This window comes from Nerophis lumbriciformis, linkage group LG13, assembly GCF_033978685.3.
Source record: "Nerophis lumbriciformis linkage group LG13, RoL_Nlum_v2.1, whole genome shotgun sequence".
NCBI classification, from domain to species: Eukaryota; Metazoa; Chordata; class Actinopteri; order Syngnathiformes; family Syngnathidae; genus Nerophis; species Nerophis lumbriciformis.
Genome location: NC_084560.2, coordinates 24295421 through 24323185, shown reverse-complemented (window position 1 = coordinate 24323185; position 27765 = coordinate 24295421). Strand labels below are relative to the sequence as shown.

Here is a 27765-nt window from a genome sequence, read left to right as displayed (position 1 = left end):
TTTTAGGAGTTCAATTAATAGAAAGAAGGGACAGGAATTGTATTCAGTTCATTTTTATTTAGCGCAGGAGCCAGAAGTTTACGATAATAAACCTTTTACAATTTTACGATACTTATTTGGGGTTATTGGCTGTAAACTTTAGTCATTGAAATTATGAAGAATTTATGAATACATTATTGAAATACTTCATTGTGTCCAGTGATGACTAATTTTTCATCCAAAAAAGTGTCCTTCAACCTAACTAGTTGAGAACCACTGCCCTATTGTCTTAATATTGTTGGTTTCTTCTAGAGCGCATTAAGCTGAGAGAGAGATTTAAAGTCAATCCAATCTTATGGGATCAAACTTTAGGGTTCAATACTACGCCACCACAAAAATAATAGCATAGGCAAAACCGTGAAGGTGCATGTTTTGCTATTTTCACACTTTTGTCTGCAGCTGTTCATGAGTACAAACATACTGTACAGTCAAAAAATGTGGACCTTCGGTAAGAAATCTGTCTTATCAATTCAAACGCACTTTTCCAGGTTGGATTTGGAAAATTCACGTTTTCTGTTTTTTTCGGATGCAGCGCTGGACCATGCACCTTTTTCAGAAGACTTTATAGCAAAGATGCAACTTTTTGTCAGAGATGTCATTAAAACAATCTTCACTAATTACAAGTATGGTTTAGTTAAGTTTAGTCTGTATTTGAAGGGACAATGCACAGAGACATTAAGCTCAAAGACAGATATGTTCAGTACCAGATTATAGCTAAATAGCTCATTTCCATCTGCAGTCCCTGGCTACCTAAATTAAAGGGATACAAAAATCATGCAATAAAATTATGACAATAAAATCATACTATAGCATGTAATCAAATTAAGTCATAAAATGCCCTTTCATTGACACATACTTAATATACATTACAACCACACCTCAAAGACAATACATGCTCTTGTTCACATCTGTCATCATTCGTAAAAACAACCATGATTTTAACAGACACACTTCACAGTTTACAACAAAATGTTCTCATAGATAAATATAATACACATTAAGTTGATGTGTCAATCATAGTGCCCATCTTGACCGTGTGAGCAGCTTTGATTGCTCCAAAGCCACTTTTTAACTTCAATTGTGAAAGCAGAGAAATCTGTTAAGACTTTTCAAGTTTGTTGTGAGGTCGTTCCATTCCTTTATCGCTCTATATGAAAAGGCTGATTGTGCAAAAGATGTTTTACATCTGGGTACGCTACACTGCCCCCTGGTGGATGCTGGTGCGTTTCTAGTTGTCTTAGCACAGGGGTTGGCAACCCGCGGCTCCGGAGCCGCATGCGGCTCTTTGATCACTCTGATGCGGCTCAGCAGCTTACTTGCTGAACCCCCCAATTTTCCCATGAGACTTCCGGAATTCAGTGCCTCTCGCAGAAAACTCCCGGGATTAATATTCACCGAATTTCACCCTTACAGCTATTATAAGGGCAGGGCGTGCCATGATGGTACAACATTTGGCGCCCTCTACAATCTGTATTAACAGCGTGCCAGCCCAACACTTGTTATACAATATACATCTTCTGCTTGCACACGTACGTGACAGCAAGGCATACTTGGTCAACAGCCACACAGGTTACACTGACGGTGACCATATAAAACAACTTTAACACTCTTACTAATAATGCGCCACATTTTGAACCAAAACCAAACAAGAATGACAAACACATTTCGGGAGAACATCTGCACCTTAACACAACATAAACACAACAGAACAAACACCCAGAATCCCATGCAGCCCTGACTCTTCCGGGCTACATTATACACCCCCCCTACCACCAAACCCCGCCCCCACCCCAACCCTGCTCCCTCACACATCAACCCCCCCTCCCCCTCTCTCTCTCTGTGCGTTGGTTGAGGTGGGCGGGGTTTGGTAGCGGGGGTGTATAATGTATCCCGGAAGAGTTAGGGCTGCATGGGATTCTGGGTATTTGTCCTGTTGTGTTTATGTTGTGTTACGGTGCAGATGTTCTCCCGAAATGTGTTTGTCATTCTTGTTTGGTGTGGGTTCACAGTGTGGCGCATTATTAGTAAGAGTGTTAAAGTTTTTTTTATACCGCCACCGTCAGTGTAACCTGTGTGGTTGTTGAGCAAGTATGCCTTGCTGTCACCTACGTGAGCAAGCGGAAGCCCCATACAACGTGTGGCTGAACAGGCACACTGGTTGTAGTGGGTGTTATATGCTGTACCATCACGGCACGCATGACGCTGACAAGCGCCATTCATTTAAAACCCGCGTGCCGCACCAGCTTTCGAATTCCATATAAAGGTGTGGGCAGCGTGTCTGAGACCCCTGGTTTAAACATAGCACAAAGCAAAAAAAAAAACTTTGTATGCAGTGTTATTTCATTTACAATTTCAAAAAAATTTTGCGGCTCCCATTGTTTTCTATAATTTGTGAAACTGGTCAAAATGGCTCTTTGACTGGTAAAGGTTGCCGACCCCTGTCTTAGCAGATGTAAACTGGACAAAGTGCTTAAGTGGCGCTGGTGCAGTGTTATTTAGGATTCGATGGGCTATTCGTATTGATGCTAATCTTTGAATGTTAGCTAAATTGAACAGTCTATATTTTTGGAGAACTAATCAGTGAGCGATTGTTTGTGCAAAGTTTCCAATGGCCTCAGTGTCATTTTGCTTGCCTAGGACCAACATGTTATACAATAATAAAAAACGAGACATAATCATTGCATTAAAATAAGTTTGAGCTGCCTCCAGTGTTAACAAATTCCTGATACATTTGAACATTTTTATGTTGTATTTAAGACTCTGGCACATCTGTTTGATGTTTTTTTTAAAGCCAAGCATTGGGTCTAGAATGACACCCAGGTAACGATATGGTGGATTGTTGTCGCCGCACACTGCATACGTTTCCACACGGGACCATCCCCTTTGTTTCCCAGAGTCACTTGTGGAACGCCTAAAGCCATGCGCTGCATTCTTGACTTCTTCTGTCACCGGGGTGGTAAAGAACCAGAGAAGAGCGGCGGTGAAATCCCATCCCGCAGCCCTCGCGGTTACGTCAGCACTTCTCATATCCCACAAAGCCGCTGAAGAAGCCTGACACACAATGTGCCACAATATACAGACACACACGCACACAAGAAGAAAAAAGATCCACCCGCCAGTGTTTTTGAACAATGGATGTCTCTTCTGTGTTTTTGTGAGTGTCCTCTGCTGAGTTGGTGTCTGTAGCAGGTTGAACAAACACACCAACTATTTTCTCTCTAATGATGACTGTAGGCTGTATTGCTTTAATGCATGAATTAGGAGACAATTTGTATGCTTTTATTTGCCTTCAATGAAAGCTTTCAACTAAAGTCGTGGCATTATCTACAGGAAGTAAAGTTCCTTTGATGGTTTTGCTGAAAATGACTCGCATATGGTGGCGGTATTTAACGGGGAACTGCACTTTTTGGGGGAAATTTTGCCTATAGTTCCCAATCTTTATTAGAGACAAGAACACATGTTTTTTTCTTTTTTAATGCATTATAACGCGTAAATTAACATAAATGAAAGTCAGTTTACATTGGAGTCTATGGCAGGTCCATAAAGCCCTCTCAATAACCACCCAAAAACTGGCAACAATACTGTTTACATTTCGTGACGTGAATATTAACCATGTATTAGGGATTTTGTTATTATAAGCGCGAACACAGGCAAACTATTTTCCACGGCGACGTGATCACAGAAATCACTAGCTTATGCTGCTGTATTGACATCAGCTGGTGAGCTGCTTCGGAACTTCGGAGCTCAGGAAAGTTTAGTCTAGATCAGGGGTGTGAAACGTACGGCCCACGAACAGGTTTTAACCGGCCCGCGGGATGAGTTTGATAAGTATAAGAATTAACCTAAAATTTTGGAATGAAAGAAACTGCTGTTGTAAATGTGTCCACTGGAAGGCGAAATAGCAATTCTTTGTATCTTTGTAGATGATGCTACATATGTACAAAACAAACCACATGATGTTATAGTACATCAGTCGAGGAAAATGATCCAACTACATAAATAACACTGTAATTTGATTTTGATATGATTGTTTTTATCTTCATAGATTGAAAATTAACACCAATGACTGATGAACATTATCACATAATTTATTCAGAAAATATAAATAACGATAAATAAAGATAGAATGCTATTAACCGCAACATGTAAGTGTAAAAAAAACAAAAAAACAACATTATGATTTGTACATTTTCAGAATGTGTTTGTTCTACTTTTAAACAAAGAAAACAACCTGGAGTTGTCTTTATTTTTAAGTTATCATGATTTTACCAGTCCGGCCCACTTGGGAGTAGATTTTTCTCCATGTGGCCCCCGATCTAAAATTAGTTTGACACCCCTGGTCTAGATCATAAATCATTCCTCTTCCCTGTATGATAGAAAAATTAGGACATAATCTGACAAAGTGATCAACTTTGACAGCCAATTAGTACCTACATAATAGTGAAAAATACATGAAAAGACACTTGGTTCCACCGCTTTTTTCTTTGCGAGGGTTATGAGTCATTATTTTTCTAAACTGGAATGTATCAACATCCCAGTGAGAGCAGTCATTGTACTGTAAGTGATGTTGTGTTGTGTTTGTCGGATTTCATGAAGTCTGCAGTGAGTATTAATCAGTAATGTTGAAAGAAAAAGCGAACGTTATGATTAGAGAAGTCCGATAATATCGGCAGGCCGATAAATGCGTTAAAATGTAATATCGGAAATTATCGGTATCGTTTTTTTTTATTATCGGTATTGTTTTTGTTTTTTGTTTTTTGTTTTTTTATTAAATCAACATAAAAAACACAAGATACACTTACAATTAGTGCACCAACCCAAAAAACCTTCCTCCCCCATTCACACTCATTCACACAAACGGGTTGTTTCTTTCTGTTATTAATATTCTGGTTCCTACATTATATATCAATATATATATCAACACAGTCTGCATGGGATACAGTCCGTAAGCACACATGATTGTGCGTGCTGCTGGTCCACTAATAGTACTAACCTTTAACAGTTAATTTGACTAATTTTCATTAATTACTAGTTTCAATGTAACTGTTTTTATATTGTTTTACTTTCTTTTTTTATTCAAGAAAATGTTTTTAATTTATTTATCTTATTTTATTTTATTTTATTTTTTTTAAAGTACCTTATCTTCACCATACCTGGTTGTCCAAATTAGGCATAATAATGTGTTAATTCCACGACTGTATATATCGGTTGATATCGGTATTGGTTGATATCAGTATCGGTAATTAAAGAGTTGGACAATATCGGATATCGGCAAAAAGCCACTATCGGACATTCCTAGTTGTGATGTGTTTGTGAAATGAATATGTACGTGTAAACCTACAATTAGTAAAGTACACAAATGGTATTATTAATGTGCCTGTTACTACATTACATATATACTTACAGCGTGTACATAAAATAAAACCTTGATGGAAGTGTTTGGATGTTTTTTCAAGCGCTTTATAGACAGAATAGAACGACTTTTACAGGTTTCATTTTAAGCAGACTTTTGCTCGCATTTACGAGTTAGAATGCATTAAAAAAAATTTAAATATGTGTTCTTGTCTTACAGAAGGATTGTGAATGATAAGACAGAATTCCCCAAAAGTTCCTCTTTAAACTTCATATGTTCAGGTTCAATTGTAAGGGAAAGGAGGGCACAATGCAGCTGTCTACGTTGAAGTTAAATCGTCTGCTAGAACAGTTTTTGCTTTTCTTCAAAGATTGTGTCAGTGGGAAATTGTGTCTATTCATCCAAAAGAACATGTAAGGTCAGAGGACCTGTGGACTCAAAATTTGTTCCTGTTCATACGAATGGTGTTTCTTGTTAAGTTCTTCCACACCAAAGTCATCCAAGCATGATTTTATGGACATTGCTTTGTGCAGAAGGAACAAAAAACTTTCCATATGGTGGAAGCATGGATTCAACCAAAGAAGGGCAAATAGAATCACACTTGATTCCAGCCCAATATTGATTTAAGTATCTCCTGATATTTATATAGTAGCTGGAGCCTAAAGTTATTGTGACTGGTCAAAAACTCTCACACAAAAATCCTGCACTGAAAGACCCCTCTCTGCACACCCATCATTATTGTCCTGGCCCCTCTGGGAAAACAGAGGCAACCTGGGATTTAAAGGTCAAGTCCGCACAAAAGCTAACAGTCCACAAAGCCTGAGGTGTTTTTAATTGACATTTCTGTCTTTGTCGCCTGGCCTTAAAAAAAGCACCGGCAGGAAGACTCGTCTTTTCAATATACTAAATTACAGCAAAATAAGACCTGTTTCAAAAAATAAAATAGGGGCCGGTGTGGGTGTAACAAGGTTGGGGGAATCCCCTTGTTGGGTGGGTATAGGAGGGGCGCTGCTAAAGTGCTTACTTCACCATAAAAGGGGAGGCTGCGGTGCAAATCCCCTCACAGGAAGAAAAAAAACGGACTCTCCCTATAGAGAGAGATAAACCAGTTAGGGCTTTGTTTATGAAGTTTCACTTTATTCCCGCCTGACAACCATTTAGACAAAGACTATGGGGGGAAATGTCCTCGCAGGAATGAGCAACAATAGTCAGGATCAGCAGCTTTTCTGCTTTGATTTAAAGGGAGGAAAAAAGAGGGAAAACCTTCCTTCCTAAAAGCATTAATGATCTATGGAAGACACCTGCAAACAAGAGCGCCGAGCAGCCCCAAACAAAAGAGCTTTGTCCAAAAAATGCCACCTTTGGCCTGCGCATATTTGGTTGTCACCTTCACCAACTTCTGCACGGACACGTTTGTCTTGTGGCGAGGTTGGGAGGGTGGCCGTGCCAGCAACCTGAGGGTTCCTGGTTCGATCCCCACCTTCTACCAACCTAGTCACCTCCGTTGTGTCCTTGAGCAAGACACTTCACCCTTGCTCCTGATGGGTCGTGGTTAGGGCCTTGCGTGGCAGCTCCCGCCATCAGTGTGTGAATGTGTGTGAATGGGTGAATGTGGAAATAGTGTCAAAGTGCTTTGAAGGTAGAAAAGCACTATACGAGTATAACCCATTTACTTCCTGATAAAAACGACCACTACCACTCGGTGGTGCAGTGAGTCAGGTGAGATGTATACATGTGTTTTCACTCCCTTGTACAGTCTCACTGCTTTCAACGACACCCGCGGGGCCCTTCTCTTAAAGTTATTATTTTACCCCTGCCATTATTCACCTTATCAAAATGAAGTGGACAAAAAAAGCTTTTGTTCGTATAATCTTTTGTGCTTTCAGCATTTAAGATGGCTTTTGTCTACAGGGAGATGGGTATCTGCCACAAACATCACTCAGGCATTGTGGTAGGGGGGATTCGTTTTCACCGCGCCTTTGTTCCATTCTTTGGCCCTAACCAAGGAGCCACGCCTGCTCCTCTACCTCAAATTGTGCGGCGAACATTCCCTTCTTTGTGGGGCGAGGTGCATGAGCTGGCGCATCTCCGCAGGCTTTCGTGGGAGACGGTGGCGGTAACCTAACCTGACTTTGCGTCAGGGTGGCCCTTGGCTACCAGGCATAAGACCAGCAGAGCATTAGGCCAAATGTAGCAGAACCTCCAGGTTCTGTAACAGCTTCTTCCCTCAGGCCGTAACACTCTTGAACGCATCATAATAATCCCCTCAATTCCCTCCAAAAATGGATTAACTTGCTGGAATATAAAGACAATAACATACATCCATAAACGTGGATGAATATGCAAAAGTGCAATATATTTATCTGTACAGTAATCTATTTATTTATATCTGCACATTATTGCTCTTTTATCCTGCACTGCAACAAGCTAGTGCAACGAAATGTCATTCTTATCTGTACTGTAAAGTTCAAATTTGAATGACAATAAAAGGAAGTCTAAGTCTAATGTGCACAGAGCTTGTAATGTGGTCCAACAAAGGTCCATACGCAAACAGATCCCAGACTGGGATCATCTGTTCATATCAGTCCACAGCCAATCAGAAGCATAACATACATGGCCATGCTGTTCCTATCTAATCCTATAGGTGGTGGTAGTGTACATCACAAAACGGGTGCCAACCTCCACACACAGCAAGCCAGCTACTGACTCTGTTGGATCTCTTGCTCACTTTAAAAAGTTAAAGTACCAGTAGGTGTAGTGAGGTTATCCTCTGCATTTGACCCCCTGGGAGGTGAGTGAGCAGTGAGCAGCAGCGGTGGCCGCGCCCAGGAATCTTTTTGGCGATTTAACTCCCAATTCCAAGCCTTGATGCTCAGTGCCAAGCAGGGAGGTTATAGGTCCCATTTTTATAGTCTTTGGTATGACTCGGCTGGGGTTTGAACTCACGACCAACCAATTTCAGGGCAGACACTCTAACCACTAGGCCACTGAGCAGGTTACCTTATGCAAGTGGACTTTAACAGCTCTATGGTCCAATTGTTTTCTAAGGTTTTCTGTCTTGTTCGAAAAAAAAAGTACAACTTTTACTAGACATAGGTTATGTCATTTCTGTGTAACACACTGATATAAACAATGACCAAAACACAACCTCTTGCCTCCTGCTTTGAATAAATGTGACTCATATACCGGTAGCGCAGTTGGCTATGAAATTGACACAAATACACAAGATATTTACCTCTTTAACATTAATACAATTTTATAAAACATAAAAACACATGAGAACAAATAGAATAAACTCAAAAGTTCCATAAAGCAAGCAGACTGGCATTTAAAGCTCTCAATGCGCTGGTCCATTTAGTTATTTAAACCAGTGTTTTTCAACTAGTGTGCCGTGAAATACAGTCTGGTGTGCCGTGGGAGATTGTCATTTCACCTACTTGGGTTTCAAATATTTTTTGCAAACCAGTAATTATAATAACCAAATAATGTGCCGTTGTTGAGTGTCTGTACTGTCTAAAGCAGTGGTTCTTAACCTTGTTGGAGGTACCGAACCCCACCAGTTTCATATGCGCATTCACCGAACCCTTTAGTGAAAAATATATATATATTTTTTTCAAATTCAAGACAAATTCATGTTTTTTTTACCAGTGTACGACATGAACCATGCATGAACATCACCTTGTTCAAAGAACAAAACCAACACAGTGCATGAACTCATAACAAATTACACACCTGCAAATCAGTGTGACTTCTGCTGTTGCCGTATCCGTAATACGCCGATAGGGAGAAGTTATTTACATGATGAGTCGGGTGTGTCTCGACCTCTGCGGCGGAGGCTCCGCCGAACCCCTGAGGCCGACTCACCGAACCCAGGTTAAGAACCACTGGTCTAGAGCTCGGCAGAGTAACCGTGTATTACTCTTCCATATCAGTAGGTGGCAAAAGGTAGCTAATTGCTTTGTAGATGTTGGGAACACGTCGTGTCGTGATCACAATATGCGGGAGGCAGCGTGTAGGTAAAAAAGTATCTAACGCTTAAACCAGAAATAAACAAAGGGCGAGTGCTGCTAAGAAAAGGCATTGAAGCTTAGGGATGGCTATGCAAAAAGAAACTAAAACTGAATTTGCTGCAAAGTAAACAAAAACAGACTGCTGGACAACAGCAAAGACTTTCAGCGCGTGGAGCAGACGGCGTCCACAAAGTACATCCGTACATGACATGACAATCAACAATGTTCCCACAAAGAAGGATAGCGTCCGCACATTTAAGTAGTCTTGATTGGCAAAACAAAGCAGGTGTGGGGACTAGCGTTCAAGGAAGACATGAAACTGCAACAGGAAAATACCAAAAAACAGGAAAAGCCACCGAAATAAGAGCGCAAGACAAGAACTAAAACACGACACAAAAGGAAAACGTCAAAAATCTCAAAATAAGTCACAACGTGATGTGACAGGTCATGACAGCACACCTACTATGAGACAAGAGTTGGTTGGTTATGGTTTGAATTCATATCCAACAATTGCGAAAACAACTTTTTATTGTCAAAGTTTAATTTTTCAATGATTTCTGCTGGTTGTGTGCCTCTAGGTTTTTTCAATGAATAAAATGTGACTTGGCTCAGAAAAAGTTGAAAAACACTGATTTAAACAAAAAGTCAAGAATGTGTTGTTTTAATTTCCTTGAACACTTGAATACTGTGGCACCACCACTAGAAATTCTGGGCCACATGGGCGAAACAAGGGTCCCATTGCCTGTACAGTTTATAGAGAAGTTGTGATGGTGACAGTTTGAGACCGGAACAGATTATTGCTTCTGCCATTATTTATTATGGGGAAATAATTATTGAAGTTTGAGCAAAAGTGGATTGCATTGTGTTCTTTGGAGGTTATTTGTGTCTTGGTGTATGTATTTCCTGTAAATAACACATTGAACATAAATCATTCTCAGGACTGGACTGTGCACCTTACCTCCTTTTGCACTATTTTTATTTTCTTCCTATGTTTTGCATATTTTGTAGACTGTTGCACTGATACAGGAGTTGTTTTTCTCATTGTGCCTGTGTATAGTGACAATAATAGGCATTCTATTCTATTCTTTATTATGAAAGATTTTTTGACAACGAATTTATGTAACTGAATGTTTTGCGTTTTTTTACACCAATGCAGAAAAAAATCAGTGTATAACAATTCAGTGCAGAAATATTAATTTCTTCAAAACTCAAGACCCACTTCAGGTAAATTAAGATGAAAGCAATCGATCCTGTCTCAGAAATAATATATTATATATATATATATATATATATATATATATATATATCATATAGTGTACATATATTATGTACAGATATTATGTAAATATTACATATATGTTATATTTTATATTGCTTCTACGGTACATTTTTTGTCTATTTTATACCTGCATTGTCCTTTCCATCCTTACACTTTCCATCCTTTGTAACTGAGCTACTGTGTGGAACAATTTCCCTTGTGGATCATTAAAGTTTGTCTAAGAAGCAGCCGAAAGTGTCAAGTTTTCAGGTAAAATTTTCTGCGCTGAATTTTTACACACTGAGGCCATGGCGTTTAACCCCTTAAACGAATAATTATTTAGCCTAAGCCCCGTTTCAGCCACACTAAACCAGCGTTTAAGATCCCCCTCCTCGGACAAATTTTTACACGGGTAAAAGTCAGCCACGTATTTCTTAAATCTCCGGCACTTAGCTTTGTATGGACTCTGATCGTTTAAAAAGTGAGTTCGGAGAGGAAGTGACGCCAGAAAGACTGTGCCCACACAGGACGTGACGCTAGAAAGAACACGTCACAGCCAGCTTCATAATAAAGCGGTTTCGGAACTCGGATGTAAACACTGGAAATATGATGGCGAGTCATCCAGACATGCCCGTGACGATTGTGGAAATCACACATGAATACCTTGAGAAAGCGATTGCAGCTATTTGGGATACAACACTTCTCAGACGGCAAGAGAACTTTCCAATGTCCAGGTCTACTTAACGAAAAACTTCATCCATTTGTCGAAGGAGACAACGAGAATGCAAGCTCCCGTGGATGTGATAAAAAAGGTAGTGTGCGCTTTGTATTACCTGGCTGTCGAGGGAAGACTAACTACGGAAAACACCAAATGCATTTGGACTGGCAAAGCAGACTGTATCAGTTATTGTCCGCCATGTATGTCGCGACTCAACGTTTAAGTCCTAAGAATATAAAGTCACCAAAAAGGAATGGACAATGAAGGTGAAGGCAAAAGAGTGAGGAGTGTCCTGACCAGATATCTAGATCCCTAGATTGATTGATGTAAAATGTTACATTGTTTACGTGTCTAATAAAAGATTTGATTAATTTATGATGTCTCAGGTGTGATTCACTACAATAGGGCCCCACAGCACACTGGATTCCAGTTAATTGAAATACCACAACACTGGATATTGATCAGATAAGTTACATTTAAGAACTTGCACACAAAGCAACACTGGATGTGACTATGACGTGTGCATTTTCCACACATGTGTACTAGGTCGCGTTGCACTGGCGGACGGAGAGGGGCAGGGGTCTTAAACGGTGGCATTGTGTGGACATGGATAAGGTTAGGTGTGATTTACCTTGATAACCATAGTGTAAACATGGCCTGAATTTTAAAACACTGTATTTGAATAAAGTGAATTTTTTAAACACATTTTGTATTCAATGAAATTGTCAGCATAAATTCAAACGCGAAACATTCAGTTACATAAATTCAGTGTCCAAAAATATGCTTTTTGTAATAAAGACACAAACCTCCATGGTGTCTCCACAGAAGTTTCCAGAGCTCTCAAACATAGTTTGCATCTTGTCAGTTGTAAAGAAAAGTAATCATGTTTACGTGAACATATACGACCTACACTGTCTATTCCTTGTGGCCATGTTTGAAGCTCCACCCCTCCAGATACATCACACGCCTTCTGCTCTTACTTCTTCTCTTCTCTTCACACCTCGTCCTTGTCATTCCCTCCCCACTTTTCCCCTCCGTATCGGAGCCATCGTCCTGTGTCCATTATTTCCTCTGTGGTACCTTTCTCTTGCTTAGACTGCGTACACAGCCTGTGACGAGGCCGCCTCTGTTGTGTCACACTGGGGGAGCCACGCCCCCGCTCCTCTACACCCCCCAGTCCTCTAGCCTATGAGGCACTTTTATTAAATCTGCGAAGGCGCTGGGCCGCGCTGGCAGGTAATCCCACAGTAATTGTTTCCAGATTAGGGGAGCTGCACCACAAAGCAGGTTTAGCCAGGCATGAAATGGCCTCCCCATGCTGCAGCGCCAGCAACCCAAACCTGCCGAGGTGAAGACTCACCTGGGTGAAGTCCACAAACGTCCATGGCAGCACAGAGTCCAGGTAGCCCATGTCTTTGGAGAACCTGTTGAGGATTCTTCCTGTTCAACCACAGAATAGAAGAGAACATTTAGAAATGAAAGAATGACATCATCATTTAGCTGTTATGCAGATGTATCATTTGTATAATAACACCTATAACAGGATACAATACGAAAGCTCTTAGAATATAATGCTCCGATGAAGCAATCTTAATTTCACAAGAGCTTCATAGGTATTGTTGTCAATAATATGGTATAAAATAATAATTTAAATGTCAATAATAATAATTTCACTTTCAGTAGTTTTCAGTATGATGCGGTGAAGTTCAACGCAACTGCAAACTGTAAATAATCCTAACAAACAGGATTATTACATTTAAAAAAAATATATTAATCTCAGGATGTTAGTCTAAAAAATTGTTTAAAATGTATTTAGCTAATTGGCATTACATTTATCGGTAACACTTTAGTATGGGGAACTCATATTCACCATTAATTAGTTGCTTATTAACATGCAAATTAGTAACATATTGGTTCTTAATTAGTCATTATTAAGTACTTATTAATGCCTTATTCTGCATGGCCTTATTATACAACCAGTAAGCCATTAATTAAGAGTGTTCCCTCAATAACCTCAGAATTATTGCTTATTAGTAACCCTAACATGTACATCAACATGTGCATAGTCATGTACATAATGTCATGTACATAGTGTATATACACCCCCCAGCCCCCTTTTTTTGTATATATTGTTTTTCAAATCACCTGACATGTATACTGTGTATATGTACATAATGTATCCATTTTTTTAACGTAATTTTTTATATACATGTTACAGATTATATATATTTTATTATTGAATGTATCAAATGTGATGAATATTTAATGGACCACAATGGAAACAAGCCTTTTGGCTTTTTGTGCCATCCATTTGCCTTTTTAAGGGATATCATTAGGGGTGTAACGGTACAGCTCGGTCTAGATGTCACGGTCCGGTTCATTTTCTTTACAGTAAGAAAACAACAACAAAATATATATAAATTTGCAAAATCTTCCACCAAAAATATTTTTCTTACTGGAATATTTGATGTGAAGTAATCCGAACCTTGGATAGGTCAATAATTCATAATAACATTGATTTTGATTCAATATTATGTTTTGAGCAATGGCAGTTTGAAAGAAAATAAAACAGCTTTGTTTTATTAGTCAACATTGCAACTTTTTCTAAATTACATTTAACCTTTAAGCTTTTTTATTTCACTTGTGTTATGTTTTTGTTTATTTTAATAGTATTTTTAGAGCCGTGGGCCTTTATAACATTAGCTGTGGGCCACAAATGGCCTCCGGAGCACACTTTTGACACCCCTGCTATAGATAATACAAAATTTAAGCTGATAAATCTATGGATAAAAAGCAGAGCCTGGCGACGTATGCGCATTTATCATAACTCTCTCGCTCTCTGTCTCTGCCCCTCCCTCACGAATGCTGCTGCACGCACAATTTGTTTTGTTTGTAACCCCTTCTCAACCCTGAACGTACATTGAAAATACACACAACCCTAACTCAAAATGCCGGACATTCGAGGCATTTAAGAAACTCCGCCCTGACAGCTCCGCAAAAGAGGACATGTCCGGTGAAAAGAGGACGTATGGTCAGTCTATCGTAGCCTGTTAGCTGCTAGCATGCCGTGTGTTGTGCCTCGGTGTGCATTGTTTACACAACGAGCGTTACGCTACTTAATATGTCCGTGTGGAAACTCGTTCGGTACACCTCCGAACCGAACCGACACCCCCGTACCGAAACGGTTCAATGCAAATACACGTACCGTTACACCCCTAGATATCATGGATTAAATTCTTTCCTAGTGTCCAAATAACTCTAAATTAAGTCTTTGTTGCTTTAATAAGCAACTAATTAATGGTGAATATATTCCCCATACTAAAGTGTTACCCATTTATCATATTCATATGCCATCATAAATTTGTATTTTTATTGGAATACATAACTTCCATTATAATTCCTTTTGTTTACTCATTGGCTAAACTGGCTTAAAATGGGCAACACAGAAATGTTGGAAGTCTTGATAATACAAATATGGTTGTTTGCAAATACTATACAATAAAACTAATCAAATCTCATTAGACCGTGTGGTGCAACAATGTTCATTGAGTGTATAGTGCAATAGTAATAGTGTGGTAATATTATAAAGACTAATGTTTTACCCATTATTAACACTGTACTTACATTGTCAGCAGAGATATATGCACAGTATGCATTGCCATCAGATAGGAAAACCAATGATTATCTAACTTTGAAACAATGACTCATTATTTGTTTTGTAATCGCTCGGATGAATATGTGCAGGATGCTTTTGTTTGTGAACAAAAGGAGGGCGGGAGGGACAGGGCACGAGCTGCATGCCTGCCTTGTCCTTGTGACTGCCGCCGACGTTAATTGAGCTGCTTCCAATCTGCTCAGGTGTTCATTATTTCAAAAGCACGAGGTTGCATTCATTGCGGCTCCTTTTATGATGGCACATGGCACACGAGGTCATACTCCAGTTGCTTTCACGCACTGTTTACTGCAGGGTCACTGATAGACAATCCCCACTTCACACTACCTTTATCTGACCGTGATGGAGGTTTTGTGAGAGAAAATGTTGCAGAGCAGTGCCACCAACGCCACTGCTGCCATCTGTCATCGTTAAGCAATTGGTGCAGGGACAATGCAGCCATTTGTCATCCCGGTTTTATCTCACAGATATGGATAAGATTTAAGAGTGGGACAAAATATTCTTCTATCACAGTACAGTATCAATACACCACTCATATTGTCACTGAGGTTAGCACAAAATAGAAATACTGCAACATTGTTATATCACAGTACAGTATTCATACAGTATGCCTACCCCAGCTATTGATATTGTCTAGGCCGGGGGGTCTGCAACCTGCCCTAGTGGCTCCCTGGAGCTTTTTTAAAAATGTATGAAAATAGAAAAAGATGGGGGGAAAATTTTATTTTTGTTTTAACAGGGTTTCTGTAGGGGGACAACAGGACACAAACCTCCCTAATTGTTAAAAATCCCACTGTTTATAATAAACATGATGACGGTATTTGGCGAGCACCGTTTTGTCCTACTAATTTTGGCGGTCACCGTAGCTTGTTTACATGTATAATGTATCTTTACCATGAATTGATTAACATGGACCCCGACTTAAACAAGTTGGAAAAACGTATTCTGGTGTTACCATTTAGTGGTCAATTGTACGGAATATGTACTGTACTGTGCAATCTACTAATAAAAGTTTCAATCAATCAATCATTAACTTTCTTCAACGATGCCAGAGAACGACATGTTTAATGCCACTCATTCTTTGTCTCATTTTGTCCACCAATCTTTTTATGCTGTGTGTGAATGCCATACTTGCCGACCCTCCCGGATTTTCCGGGAGACTCCCGAAATTCAGCGCCTCTCCCGAAAACCTCCCGGGACAAATTTTCTCCCGAAAATCTCCCGAAATTCATGCAGACCTGAGTGACGTGTCGACAGCCTATTTTCACGTCCGCTTTCCCACAATATAAACAGCGTGCCTGCCCAATCACGTTATAACTGTAGAATGATGGAGGGGGAGTACTTGGTTTCTTATGTGGGTTTATTGTTAGGCAGTTTCATTAACATCCTCCCACCGTGGTAACAACACACAACAGCAGTCAAGTTTTTGTCTACCGTAAAGCAGTTTGTCTGCCGTAAACAGCAATGTTGTGACACTCTTAAACAGGACAATACTGCCATCTACTGTACATGCATATGTGACAATAACATCTAGGGCTTTTAGAGAGTGCAGTGCACAACTGCACACACAACAAGGAGACGAAGCAGAATGCATCATCAGAGAGGGTGTTCAGCATGGTTAGAAAAATAGTGACAGAGAATAGAACAAGGATGGACAATTCAACCCTTAACTCAACAATGAGTAGATGAGTGTTATGTGTGTGTATATGTGTAAGTAAATGAACACTGAAATTCAAGTATTTCTCTTATTTATATATATATATATATATATATATATATATATATATATATATATATATATATATATATATATATATATATATATATATATATATGAAATACTTGACATGGTGAATTCTAGCTGTAAATATACTCCTCCCCTCTTAACCACGCCCCTCCCACCCCCGACCACGGATAAATATGCATTGTTTTTGCTCGGGTAAGATTGCATTGCATGATTTAACTTAGCGTCTACTGATGTTTGTTGCTGTTGCACGCGCCCTTTACGAGTGTTTTTCCTCATTTTAATCACAACATAACTATAGATGTCAACATTGTGTATCTGCTGAAAGCTTCTTTTAGGATTGCTGCCGTTGGTAAAAACTTAACTCTTTTGTTGAAATTTGCTTTCTTTTATTTAGACTCGCTGTGTTGGTGCTTTTTGAAACACTCGTAGCAAACACGTGTTTAAGAAATACAACTAATATCAAGATAATACTTCAATGGGAAATAATAAATGTTAAAAGTATATCAAACAAAGTTTGTTTGATATACTTTTAACATTGTTTGATATACTTTTAACATTTATTAAAGGTTTGTTTAACAAACCTTTAATGGAGTGATCACTGCAACTCATGCATTCTTCGACTCTGCTCCCTTAAACTATGTGCGCTGCTTTTCTCGTCTGAAGAAACGTTTATCTTTTATGCGTTTTGAACGATTCGGACAGCCGAAAACAACACAAGCAAATGGCCTTTTTTTCTTCGAAAATCGTTAAATGGCGCCTTGTAACCATGTTGTGTCTTTTTACGCATTGAAATCAAAAAGGACGCTCATTTCCGGAAGTTCGCGCGTCCCCGGGACGCAGATTTTTTTAGTTTTTAAATTCTTTACAGACCATGTCTTCTCCAGGTCAAAACTTTGGTTTGCTTGTTTTTTTATTGATTATCGCTTTACGCTGGTGTTTTGTTTTGTTCATATTTGCTGGTGTCGTGGGAAATTCTGTATCCCTGAAATATTTTGTATCCCCCGCCGCGAGAGTGCGCATTGGGGCGGAGCTCTGTTCCTTGCTCAGACAGCGGCAGCACTTCCGTGTTATTTGCGATGTCAATGATACAAAATGTGGATTCTTACGATCATGCTGATTGTCAAAAATGCTGTTGGTGTAACATGTGAATGCTTTTGCTCATCTGTACATTACGTGTTGTTCTTGTATTCACATCGCTGCACTCGCTTCTCTATTGATATAATAGGATAATGCATACATTTATCATTTGTTTTCAAAACGGTTACAAAACAAGTGGGACCCCATAAATTTACTGTGGGACCCAATTTTTATGATTTGATGGGGTCAGGGACCCCATTTTGAAAATTCCTGCACGTGTATTCATTTGGAGGGACGTGAGCCGGACGTGGCGCCTTAACATCCCAGCAATACCGATAAAAGAAGGCCGATATCAATATACGTCAAAATGCCAAATATCTGCGCCGATAATCCGCTCGGTCGATCCCTAGTTAAGGTCTCTTGTTTTCTTGTAGCATTTAAACTAACATCTGGCGCCAGTAAGTCTGTGAGTTTATCAATGTGCAGTCACTGTTTTTCGATATTTTAATTTAAAACGGTAATACTCATTTTGGGTGGTTTTACCGCGGTTATCATAAATACCGTTTATTGTTACATCCCTAGAGAACACAAAAGTCTTGGCGCAGGGAACTGCACGAATAAAAGCAACCAGACACAGGAAGCATAGGGAACATTAGGCCGCACGTTGAGGTACAAAGCAGAATAATGCAGCCCCGTCCAGCATCCTGATTGGCAACCAGAGACCGGTGTGCCCTGATTGTCAATCAGGGACAGGTGAAGGATCTGAGCCGAGGATGTCATCGTGGCTTCTGCAGCCTTTTGAGACACTTGTGATTAAAGGCCTACTGAAATGCGATTTTCTTATTTAAACGGGGATGGCAGGTCCATTCTATGTGTCATACTTGATCATTTCGCGATATTGCCATATTTTTGCTGAAAGGATTTAGTAGAGAACATTGACGATAAAGTTTGCAACTTTTGGTCGCTGATAAAAAAGCCTTGCCTGTACCGGAAGTAGCAGACGAGTAGCGTGACGTCACAGGTTGTGGAGCTCCTCACATCTGCACATTGTTTACAATCATGGCCACCAGCAGCGAGAGCGATTCGGACAGAGAGGATGAAAGATTTGTGGATGAGGAAAGTGAGAGTGAAGGACTAGAGGGCAGTGGGAGCGATTCAGATAGGGAAGATGCTGTGAGAGGCGGGTGGGACCTGATATTCAGCTGGGAATGACTAAAACAGTAAATAAACACAAGACATATATATACTCTATTAGCCACAACACAACCAGGCTTATATTTAATATGCAACAAATTAATACCGCATAACAAACACCTCCCCCCTCCCGTCCATATAACTTGCCAATACAACTCAAACACCTGCACAACACACTCAATCCCACAGCCCAAAGTACCGTTCACCTCCCCAAAGTTTATACAGCACATATATTTCCCCAAAGTTACGTACGTGACATGCACATAGCGGCACGCACGTACGGGCAAGCGACCAAATGTTTGGAAGCCGCAGCTGCATGCGTACTCACGGTACCGCGTCTGCGCATCCAACTCAAAGTCCTCCTGGTAAGAGTCTGTTGTCCCAGTTCTCCACAGGCCAATGGTAAAGCTTGACTGTCATCTTCCGGGAATGTAAACAATGTTTACTGTGTTTGTGTTGCTGCAGTCGGCCGCAATACACCGCTTCCCACCTACAGCTGTCTTCTTTGCTGTCTCCATTGTTCATTGAACAAATTGCAAAAGATTCACCAACACAGATGTCCAGAATACTGTGGAATTTTGCGATGGAAATAGACGACTTAATAGCTGGCCACCATGCTGTCCCAAAATGTCCTCTACAATCTGTGACGTCACGCGCAGGCGTCATCATACCGAGACGTTTTCAGCAGGATATTTCGCGCGAAATTTAAAATTGCACTTTAGTTAGCTAACCCAGCCGTATTGGCATGTGTTGCAATGTTAAGATTTCATCATTGATATATAAACTATCAGACTGCGTGGTCGGTAGTAGTGGGTTTCAGTAGGCCTTTAAGGGCTATATAAATAAACTTTGATTGATTGATTGATTGATTGATTGATTGAAGGAACCAGTGTCAAACTAGAGAAGTGGTGGAGGCAAAGAGGAAGTGGAAATAAAAATAAGAGCGCTGGACAAGAAATACAAAAACGATTAATACAGTCCAAGCTATCATGACAATTACAATATACTGCATTGTTATCTAACGGTACAGTATCAAAACACCAGTCCAATGTCCTCATCCAGTACAGTATCTAACACATACCTCAGGTATCGATAATCTATGGATGGGACAATATATTGATATACAGTATTGCAATATTTTTGATTGTTTTCTAATGGTGCAATAGCAATTACTATATGTATAATATTAATACGCCATATATTGTATTATTTTTCACAGAAGACACTGTCACTGAAAGTGTGCAGTTGCGTCGTAATAACAAGATGTAACAGTTTAATACAGGCTCTTTGCTTGTATAGTTATCAGGATGTACCTGTGATATCAGTTAGGGCATGGTTGCTGCATTAAAATGATTGTCAGTTCTAAGTTACTGTGCTATGCCAAGTCCTGCTAAGCAAGCAAATATTGTGCAGCTGAATATATGAATGCCTGATTTTAGACGGTCGGGCTTGTTTAGGGAGTTGTAGAGGTGGGAGTGTGTGGCCCGCTGTTGCAGCCGTGGTACCACTGACCTAAAAGTTGCCTCCCAGTCACTGCTATGGAGGTGGGCCCTGTAATCACCTCTCTCCACGGCTGTAAGCGGCTTACAGCTTTATCCAAAATACCGCTCTCGCCTAAAAACATGCATGCGGACGAGGCCGGGCTCCCCCGTAACAACCATCGCATAAACCCCAGCCAAAGCATTATTCCCCAGCAATGCTCCAAATCAACGCTGTTTCAAAGTCAAGTGGCGTAAGCATGTTGTACACTCGGAGGCAGACTAATCGTATTCACAGTGAGAGTGCCCCTTTAGCATACAGACATCCCGAGGGGAGGGTTCAAATAAGGCGGCGGAGGTGCTGCTGCTACTACGCTAGCAACGAATCTCCCCGCTTTAGCCTGGGAAAACCGCTTGTCAGGCCGTGTTTGCGCGGGATATACGAATATATTTTATGTAACGTTTCCGTCTAAGCCATAGATGACCCAAATTCATGCAAGCCTTGGACAAACAATGCCAATGAGAAAGGATCTGTTTCTGCCGGTTACATCATGCAATGCTTGGGGGCTGTAAAGCAGAGAACATCAGTCAGCTATCAGCTGTTTGACATGACAAGCGGCTCGGTTAACACAGTGGGGATGAGCTTCAGACACTATGCTGTAGAGAGGATGCATTACAGTCATGCAGTTGCACAAATGGAAATGCCTGTGAGGTGAGATCGGCAAGGGACAATGGCTTCAATCAATGGGAGCTCGTCAACAATATCAACTATTGTGCCAAAAAAAGGCTATCGGTGTTTCAGCATTAAGATCTGACAATTCCTCATGCTTTTAAGACTCCAGTGGTGATTTGCGCCACTTTTTTTTTTTCTCCAAGGCTCAGGAAATATCAAGCCTTTCCAACCCAGGTGGAGATATAACATGAGCCGGGCCGTCCAATCACACTTAAAAAAGTGGAACAGTGGGGTCCGGCTCCAGCGAGGCGTGCGGCAAATCGCCGTTCCCTGTAAACATCGCGATAAGGGAAAACGTCTCCATGTGGGGACCCCGGCACAGTTAGAAGGGCCTTTTCTGACAGGAAAGTACACTCCTAAGAAGAGAGTGGAGGGGGCTGAAGGTGTCACAGCTCACCTGCACTTTCCATGAAGGGCCCAGGGGGGCCCAGTGCAGCCTCCCACCGCCGGCACCTTGCTGCCAATACTAATACATTCTAAATCCATTCTCTTCGCTCTCACCGCCAGGCTTGTGCAATCTCCCTGCCTTCCCTTTCATGCAATTAAATAGTGGAAGTGCAGAGCGAGGGGGAGCTCTATCAGCCACGCTGCACACACACGCGCGCGGCGCTCCATCTCCACATTCAATTTACACACTTCGATATCATCATCATCCTCCTGTCTGCAACACTTCCCCCACTTTGCTTCTTGCATCTTGTACCCGAAAATACAGACATTTAAAAAAAAAAAAAAAAAAAAGTCTCTGTAGACACAATTAGAATCTCACATTGGGAACTACAGAGGAACTAATGTTCCCCTGCGTCAACAGCGGCTGAGTGACCCGCAGCACTGAGATGGCCCACTGTGCTGATGCTAAGGTAGCCATAGAGTGTGTGTGTGTGTGTTGATGGAAACGCTACTCCTTGACTGTGCTGATGAGCTGAGGCTTTGGCCTGCAGTCTCTGAGGGGATTAACCCACTCAATGACACTAAATTACAGGGCTCAACATCAGCTCAGCACATCCACCACTGTCTGTGCTGCCCCTACTGCATCACATTTGGATGAATGGTTGTACTTAAAGTCTACCTTATGCTGAACTGGAGAAACACAATATATTTACATGTACATTTACAGTATATATGCACAAGAGTGGCACCCTGTTCTGCACAAGTAATGTACCATAAGTAAAAAAAAACATTTAAAACATCTATATTAAAACAAAAGTTGTACAACGTAGCCCAGCTGACACCTTTAGGATGGTTCTCACGCCGTTTAATATGCAAGTAAACAAAGTATGTACCGTATTTTTCGGACTATAAGTCGCAGTTTTTTTTCATAGTTTGGCCGGGCTCCAGTGCGACATATATATGTTTTTTTCCTTCTTTATTATACATTTTCGGCAGGTGCGACTTATACTCCGGTGCGACTTATACTCCGAAAAATACGGTAGTTGCTCTCCCATTGGAGAAGTTGGTAAATTACAAGGGAATCAAGCCTTCGAGAAAAAAAGTATATGAATGTAGTACATATTTTTTCCAAGACCAATAACGATCATTATCCTACTTTACAGACTATAATCCGCACCCACTAAATTTTTGAAGAAAACAATATTTTTTCCATATATTAGCCACACCAAAATATAAGTCGCAGGTGAAATGAGATATTTACATAGCAAGATTCTGTAAAGGTTTGTTTACATACATTAATTGTTTACAAATGATGCCTTTTTTTTTTTCTTTTTTTGTTGTTGTTGTGCTTGCTACCATGTTTCATCATTCCATGTATATACTGTCCTCTGGACCCCCTGTCAAAAGCTTCTTCTAGCTTATTTGGGGGACCCTTTCACGTACCAACATCTTTAAATGATGATATTCACTACTATTGTAAATTGTTATATGGTATTGTGAATAAACTTGAACTTAATCAACTTAATCCTGTAACACGGCAGTAAAACGGTTGATCACACAAAACAGAAGAGTCATTGAACATATAATATTATACATTATATGTTCTCCTTTTTTAATAGGATTCATGATGTTTATCAGGATTCTTCTTCCTTGTGCATTGTAAAAGCTTGATTTTAAAAAGTTACTTAAAGTGGATCAGTACATTGTTTGATTTCTTTGCTTTATCCATTCCATAATTTAGCCGTTAGCGGAAAAAAACATCCAGAGATTAACAGCACCTTTGTATAAGCTGCAGGGTTCAAAGCTTGGGAAAAAAAGTAGTGTCTTATAGTTCAGAAAATACGATAGTCAAGGAGGCCGATAACAGATATTTGGAGCCGATATTCATTTGCAGTAAAAGTTAGCTCAAATATGAATACCTGAAGTATACATCAGTAAACAGTTGGACAAGCCTTTAAGTTGTATTTTTTAATTAAATGTCGGACTTGTAGCAATGTTGTGGTTATTTAGCACCAAAACACATTAAGGGATTTCATAAACAAGAGGAGCATCAACATTTTGTAATATGGGAATTCTCCTGGGAAAATTGGTAAAAATATGGGATTTCTTTACATCACAATAACCTGCCATCAATTTTATATACGTTTGTAGCAGTTTATGGATTTAATACAATGTAGGTTTACCTCGTGAGAAATCCTGAAATATTGCGAACATTGAACTTTTCAAGATGGCTGACATAATTCTTTCCTAGATTTTAACAGAAAGTATGCAAATGTGTTAGCTGATGCCTGCACTTCTTTACTAATACAATAAGTCTCCTATTTGTCAAGATATTTACACAAAGTTTGAATTTCTTCATGTTTTTTTTCAACTAAATACTGGTATCATGTGTACATATTGTATCTGCTAAAAAAAAAAAAATTACAGATACCAATACATGGTATCTTCCTTTTTTTTTTATTAGTATTGGCCGATAGTGGGTCGATCTCTAGAATGTAGTAAAAACTGAAGAAGTACTGTCAGTACGGCAGAGACTCTGAAGTGAAGAGTCTATTCCAGGTTATGGCCAAGCTTTGATTTGGAAACTGTCAATATCATAACATCTTTATCAACTATGGGGGAAAAAAATCATTCACAATTTGTTTTTGTTTAATTGTTACATTGCTAATTAGTGAGATGTCAAGACATCAGAAGGTTCTTTTAGATTAAAATATTTTATGTCAGGACGTTGAACATGAAGAACATGATATTCAGATAACAAGCTCCGTGTACAGTATTGTCTAATATTAACACACACTGACAATATTATTTTCCGAATGTAATTTTGCTCTTAGCTCTTTCTTTACATCGTATGTATATCAGTTATCAATCACTGTTTTTTGATATTATTTGATATATTTGATCATTTTAATTAAAACGGTAACACTAACCCTCAGGAGTTTTACTGTGATTATCATCAATACCGGTTATTGTTATTGTTTTATATATTATTATATATTGAAATAAATAAAAGACTAAAACTGTTGTTTTTTTAAAGATATTTTATGTGGAAAAATAATCAAAGACATTAAAAAAAGAATTGGCATTGTTACCAGTCTGTAGTTTTTGTGAGTGACAAGAAGAAAAGCTCTGACTCGCCACCTAATTCTTTTTCCCAGCTTGGGCTTTTAGAGTTTTTCCTTGCCCGGATGTGGGCTCAGATCACGGCATGTTGTTGTGGTTTGTGAAGCCCTTAGAGGCACTTGTGATTAAGGGCTATACAAATAAACTGGGATTGATTGACCTACTGGTTGGAATGTAGAAGTTTAAAGGCCCTGCATATAGAACAACAGCTTTTTTCAGACTTCTGCGAGGGGTAAAAATACTGTCTTATATTTGTGTCAATATACGTTAGTACCATCTTAGTTGTAGTTTACATAACACACATCAAAAGCTGGGGAAAATATGCATACAATTTGACTAACAATCCAACTATTGTGACACATCTTTCATGACTTCAAAAACTATTAGAAACGCACAAAATGTTAGTGTTTCAAGTTTAATCAGATGGAATAAGTTTGAAGTAATGGACCTTTTAGTGATTGTTTTATGCATTCAGGACAGATTAGTTTTGTGTGCTAGTTACTTTTGTAAAGACACGCATTCCAAATACCTACACATAATGTAATTGATGATAATATTTTTGTATACAACGATATACCTTAACACAAGACATTCACTGTATATGACAGTTTGGTGTATGAATGCAGCGTTGCACATATTGAAAAAAATTGCGCAATGTCCTCTCATAGCAACTACTATCTAATCAGAATAAATGCTGTAGAAAGATACCGTTTTCTCAACACTGAATACCTATTTTACGACTTCAAGTTATTCAAGTGTTAAAAGCGGCAAAAGCTGGAACTTGTACAATATGCACGCAGCAGCAGCAGCAGCAAAGATAACACAGTCACACATTGTCACTGAATGTAACAGAAGCACTGAAAGGCTGATACAAAAGTTGACATCAGTTAGAAGTCACGGCTGCTGTACCGCATTGTCGCGCAGCGCATTCATACGGTGACAAATAAGACCTCTGTGCAGCGACGCTTGAAAAGGTAACCTTTACCTCGGAGGCCCAACGCTCAAACGCTGTGCCTGTTCTGAAGCGGTGTAGTGATCACTTACATGTGTAAACACATGTCAAGTATCTAACAAGGCACACATATCTCTCTGTACTTGTGTCACTTCTGCACTAAGTTTTTATCCAAATGATCAAAACAACACCTTGTTTTTGCACTTCAGTTTTTTAAACTAGATTAGAAATTGTTCGATAATTTCTTCTCGAGCGGAAGTAAACATTATCTTCGTAAAGGCAGAATTTAATTTGCTTTAAATTGTGCTGCTGTACCTACAGTATGTTGTAATGTGCACAATTAGACATCCGTCTCTATCTACAGTTATGCGCTGTGCATAACTGTAAATAATCTGAAAGAATTCATACTGAAAATAATTATAATCCAAAGACTTGGTCTTAAATATCCAGTTCTAGGCACACACGTTGTCTGCTCTCCTGGAGGCCAAGCTGTAATAACAAACGGACGGGTCGCTGACAGCGGTGCAACACCAGATAACGGTGTGTGCTAAGCCTCTCCTGTGTGGCGATATTAAACAGATTATTGCATTATCCAAAGTGTTTGTGCATAGATTACCAGCCAAGTCACACGAGATAAGACGGCAGGTAGTCCCAACACACAAGCACACAAGTGGAAAATTATAGGGCCAGTGGTGTTTGCAGGAAACACAGCTTTACTCCTTTTATTCAACCCCTTAAATCATATTCAAGCAGACTCATTACATACAGTAGATACAAGTTACCCTCTTGTAGCACATTACCACCCGCGCCGATTGTGTTGTACAAGCGTGTCACTATCATTATCTACTGGCAAAGGTAACCTATGCACCAGAAAAAATTAAGCATGACTTATATAGCCATTACAGTTTGTCCATTTGCTTACACACAATTTTACTAACTGTGTGTCTTTTTTCAAAAGGATTCACACACTTTTCCAAACACAACATTAAATTTTCTAAAATCCTAGATTATTTGCAAAATGACACTCTTGGGTCAAAACTAGTGATGTCCGATAATGGCTTTTTGCCGATATTCCGATATTGTCCAACTCTTTAATTACCGATACCGATATCAACCGATAACGATATATACATTCGTGGATTTTAACACATTATTATGCCTAATTTGGACAACCAGGTATGGTGAAGATAAGGTCCTTTTAAAAAAAAAAAAAAAAAAAGATACATTAAAAACATTTTCTTGAATTAAAAAGAAAGTATAACAATATAAAAACAGTTACATAGAAACTAGTAATTAATGAAAATGAGTAAAATTAATTGTTAAAGGTTAGTACTATTAGTGGACCAGCAGCACGCACAATCATGTGTGCTTACGGACTGTATCCCTGAAGACTGTATTGATATATATTGATATATAATGTAGGAACCAGAATATTAATAACAGAAAGAAACAACCCTTTTGTGTAGAGTGTAAATGGGCGAGGGAGGTTTTTTTGGGTTGGTGCACTAATTGCAAGTGTATCTTGTGTTTTTTATGTTGATTTAATTTAAAAAACAAACAAAAAAAAACGATACCAATAATAAAAAACCGATACCGATTATTTCCGATATTACATTTTAAAGCATCTATCGGCTCTAGTCAAAATTGTCATCTCACTCACACAGACTTCAAATGATAAGACACTATTGGAGTGAGTTATATATACAACACATTTGTAAAAAAACCTATTTTACTATAAGAAATCACATGTTTGGGGCATTTTGCCCGACCTTTTTAGCATATGTGATGAATGATTACTGTAAACTGACAAAATATATTGGCTAATCCATAGCAATTGTCATTGTTTACTTTGAAGTGGGCCTATTTGTAAGGACCTAAGAGAAAGTAAAAATATCCTGTAAAGTGCTCAACAATGATGCTGCAAACTGAAAATATGTATTTTTTACCATATTCAGGTAAAGTAACATATCACAGTAGTCAACAATGATATGTAGTACAAATTAAAATACGAGACAAATAAAAA

At 39.3% G+C, this 27765-nt stretch overlaps 1 protein-coding gene across 3 annotated transcripts in view; it reads right to left on the bottom strand.

The window, feature by feature from the left end:
- The window catches only part of LOC133613711 (ATP-binding cassette sub-family C member 4-like), a 149663-nt gene that overhangs the window by 93541 nt on the left and 28357 nt on the right, over positions 1 to 27765 (bottom strand). For all 3 annotated transcript variants that reach the window (XM_061971439.1, XM_061971438.1, XM_061971440.1), the window contains one exon: positions 12739 to 12818. In XM_061971439.1, coding sequence (XP_061827423.1) covers positions 12739 to 12818 — 80 coding nt within the window. The remainder of the gene's footprint in view (positions 1 to 12738; positions 12819 to 27765) is intronic.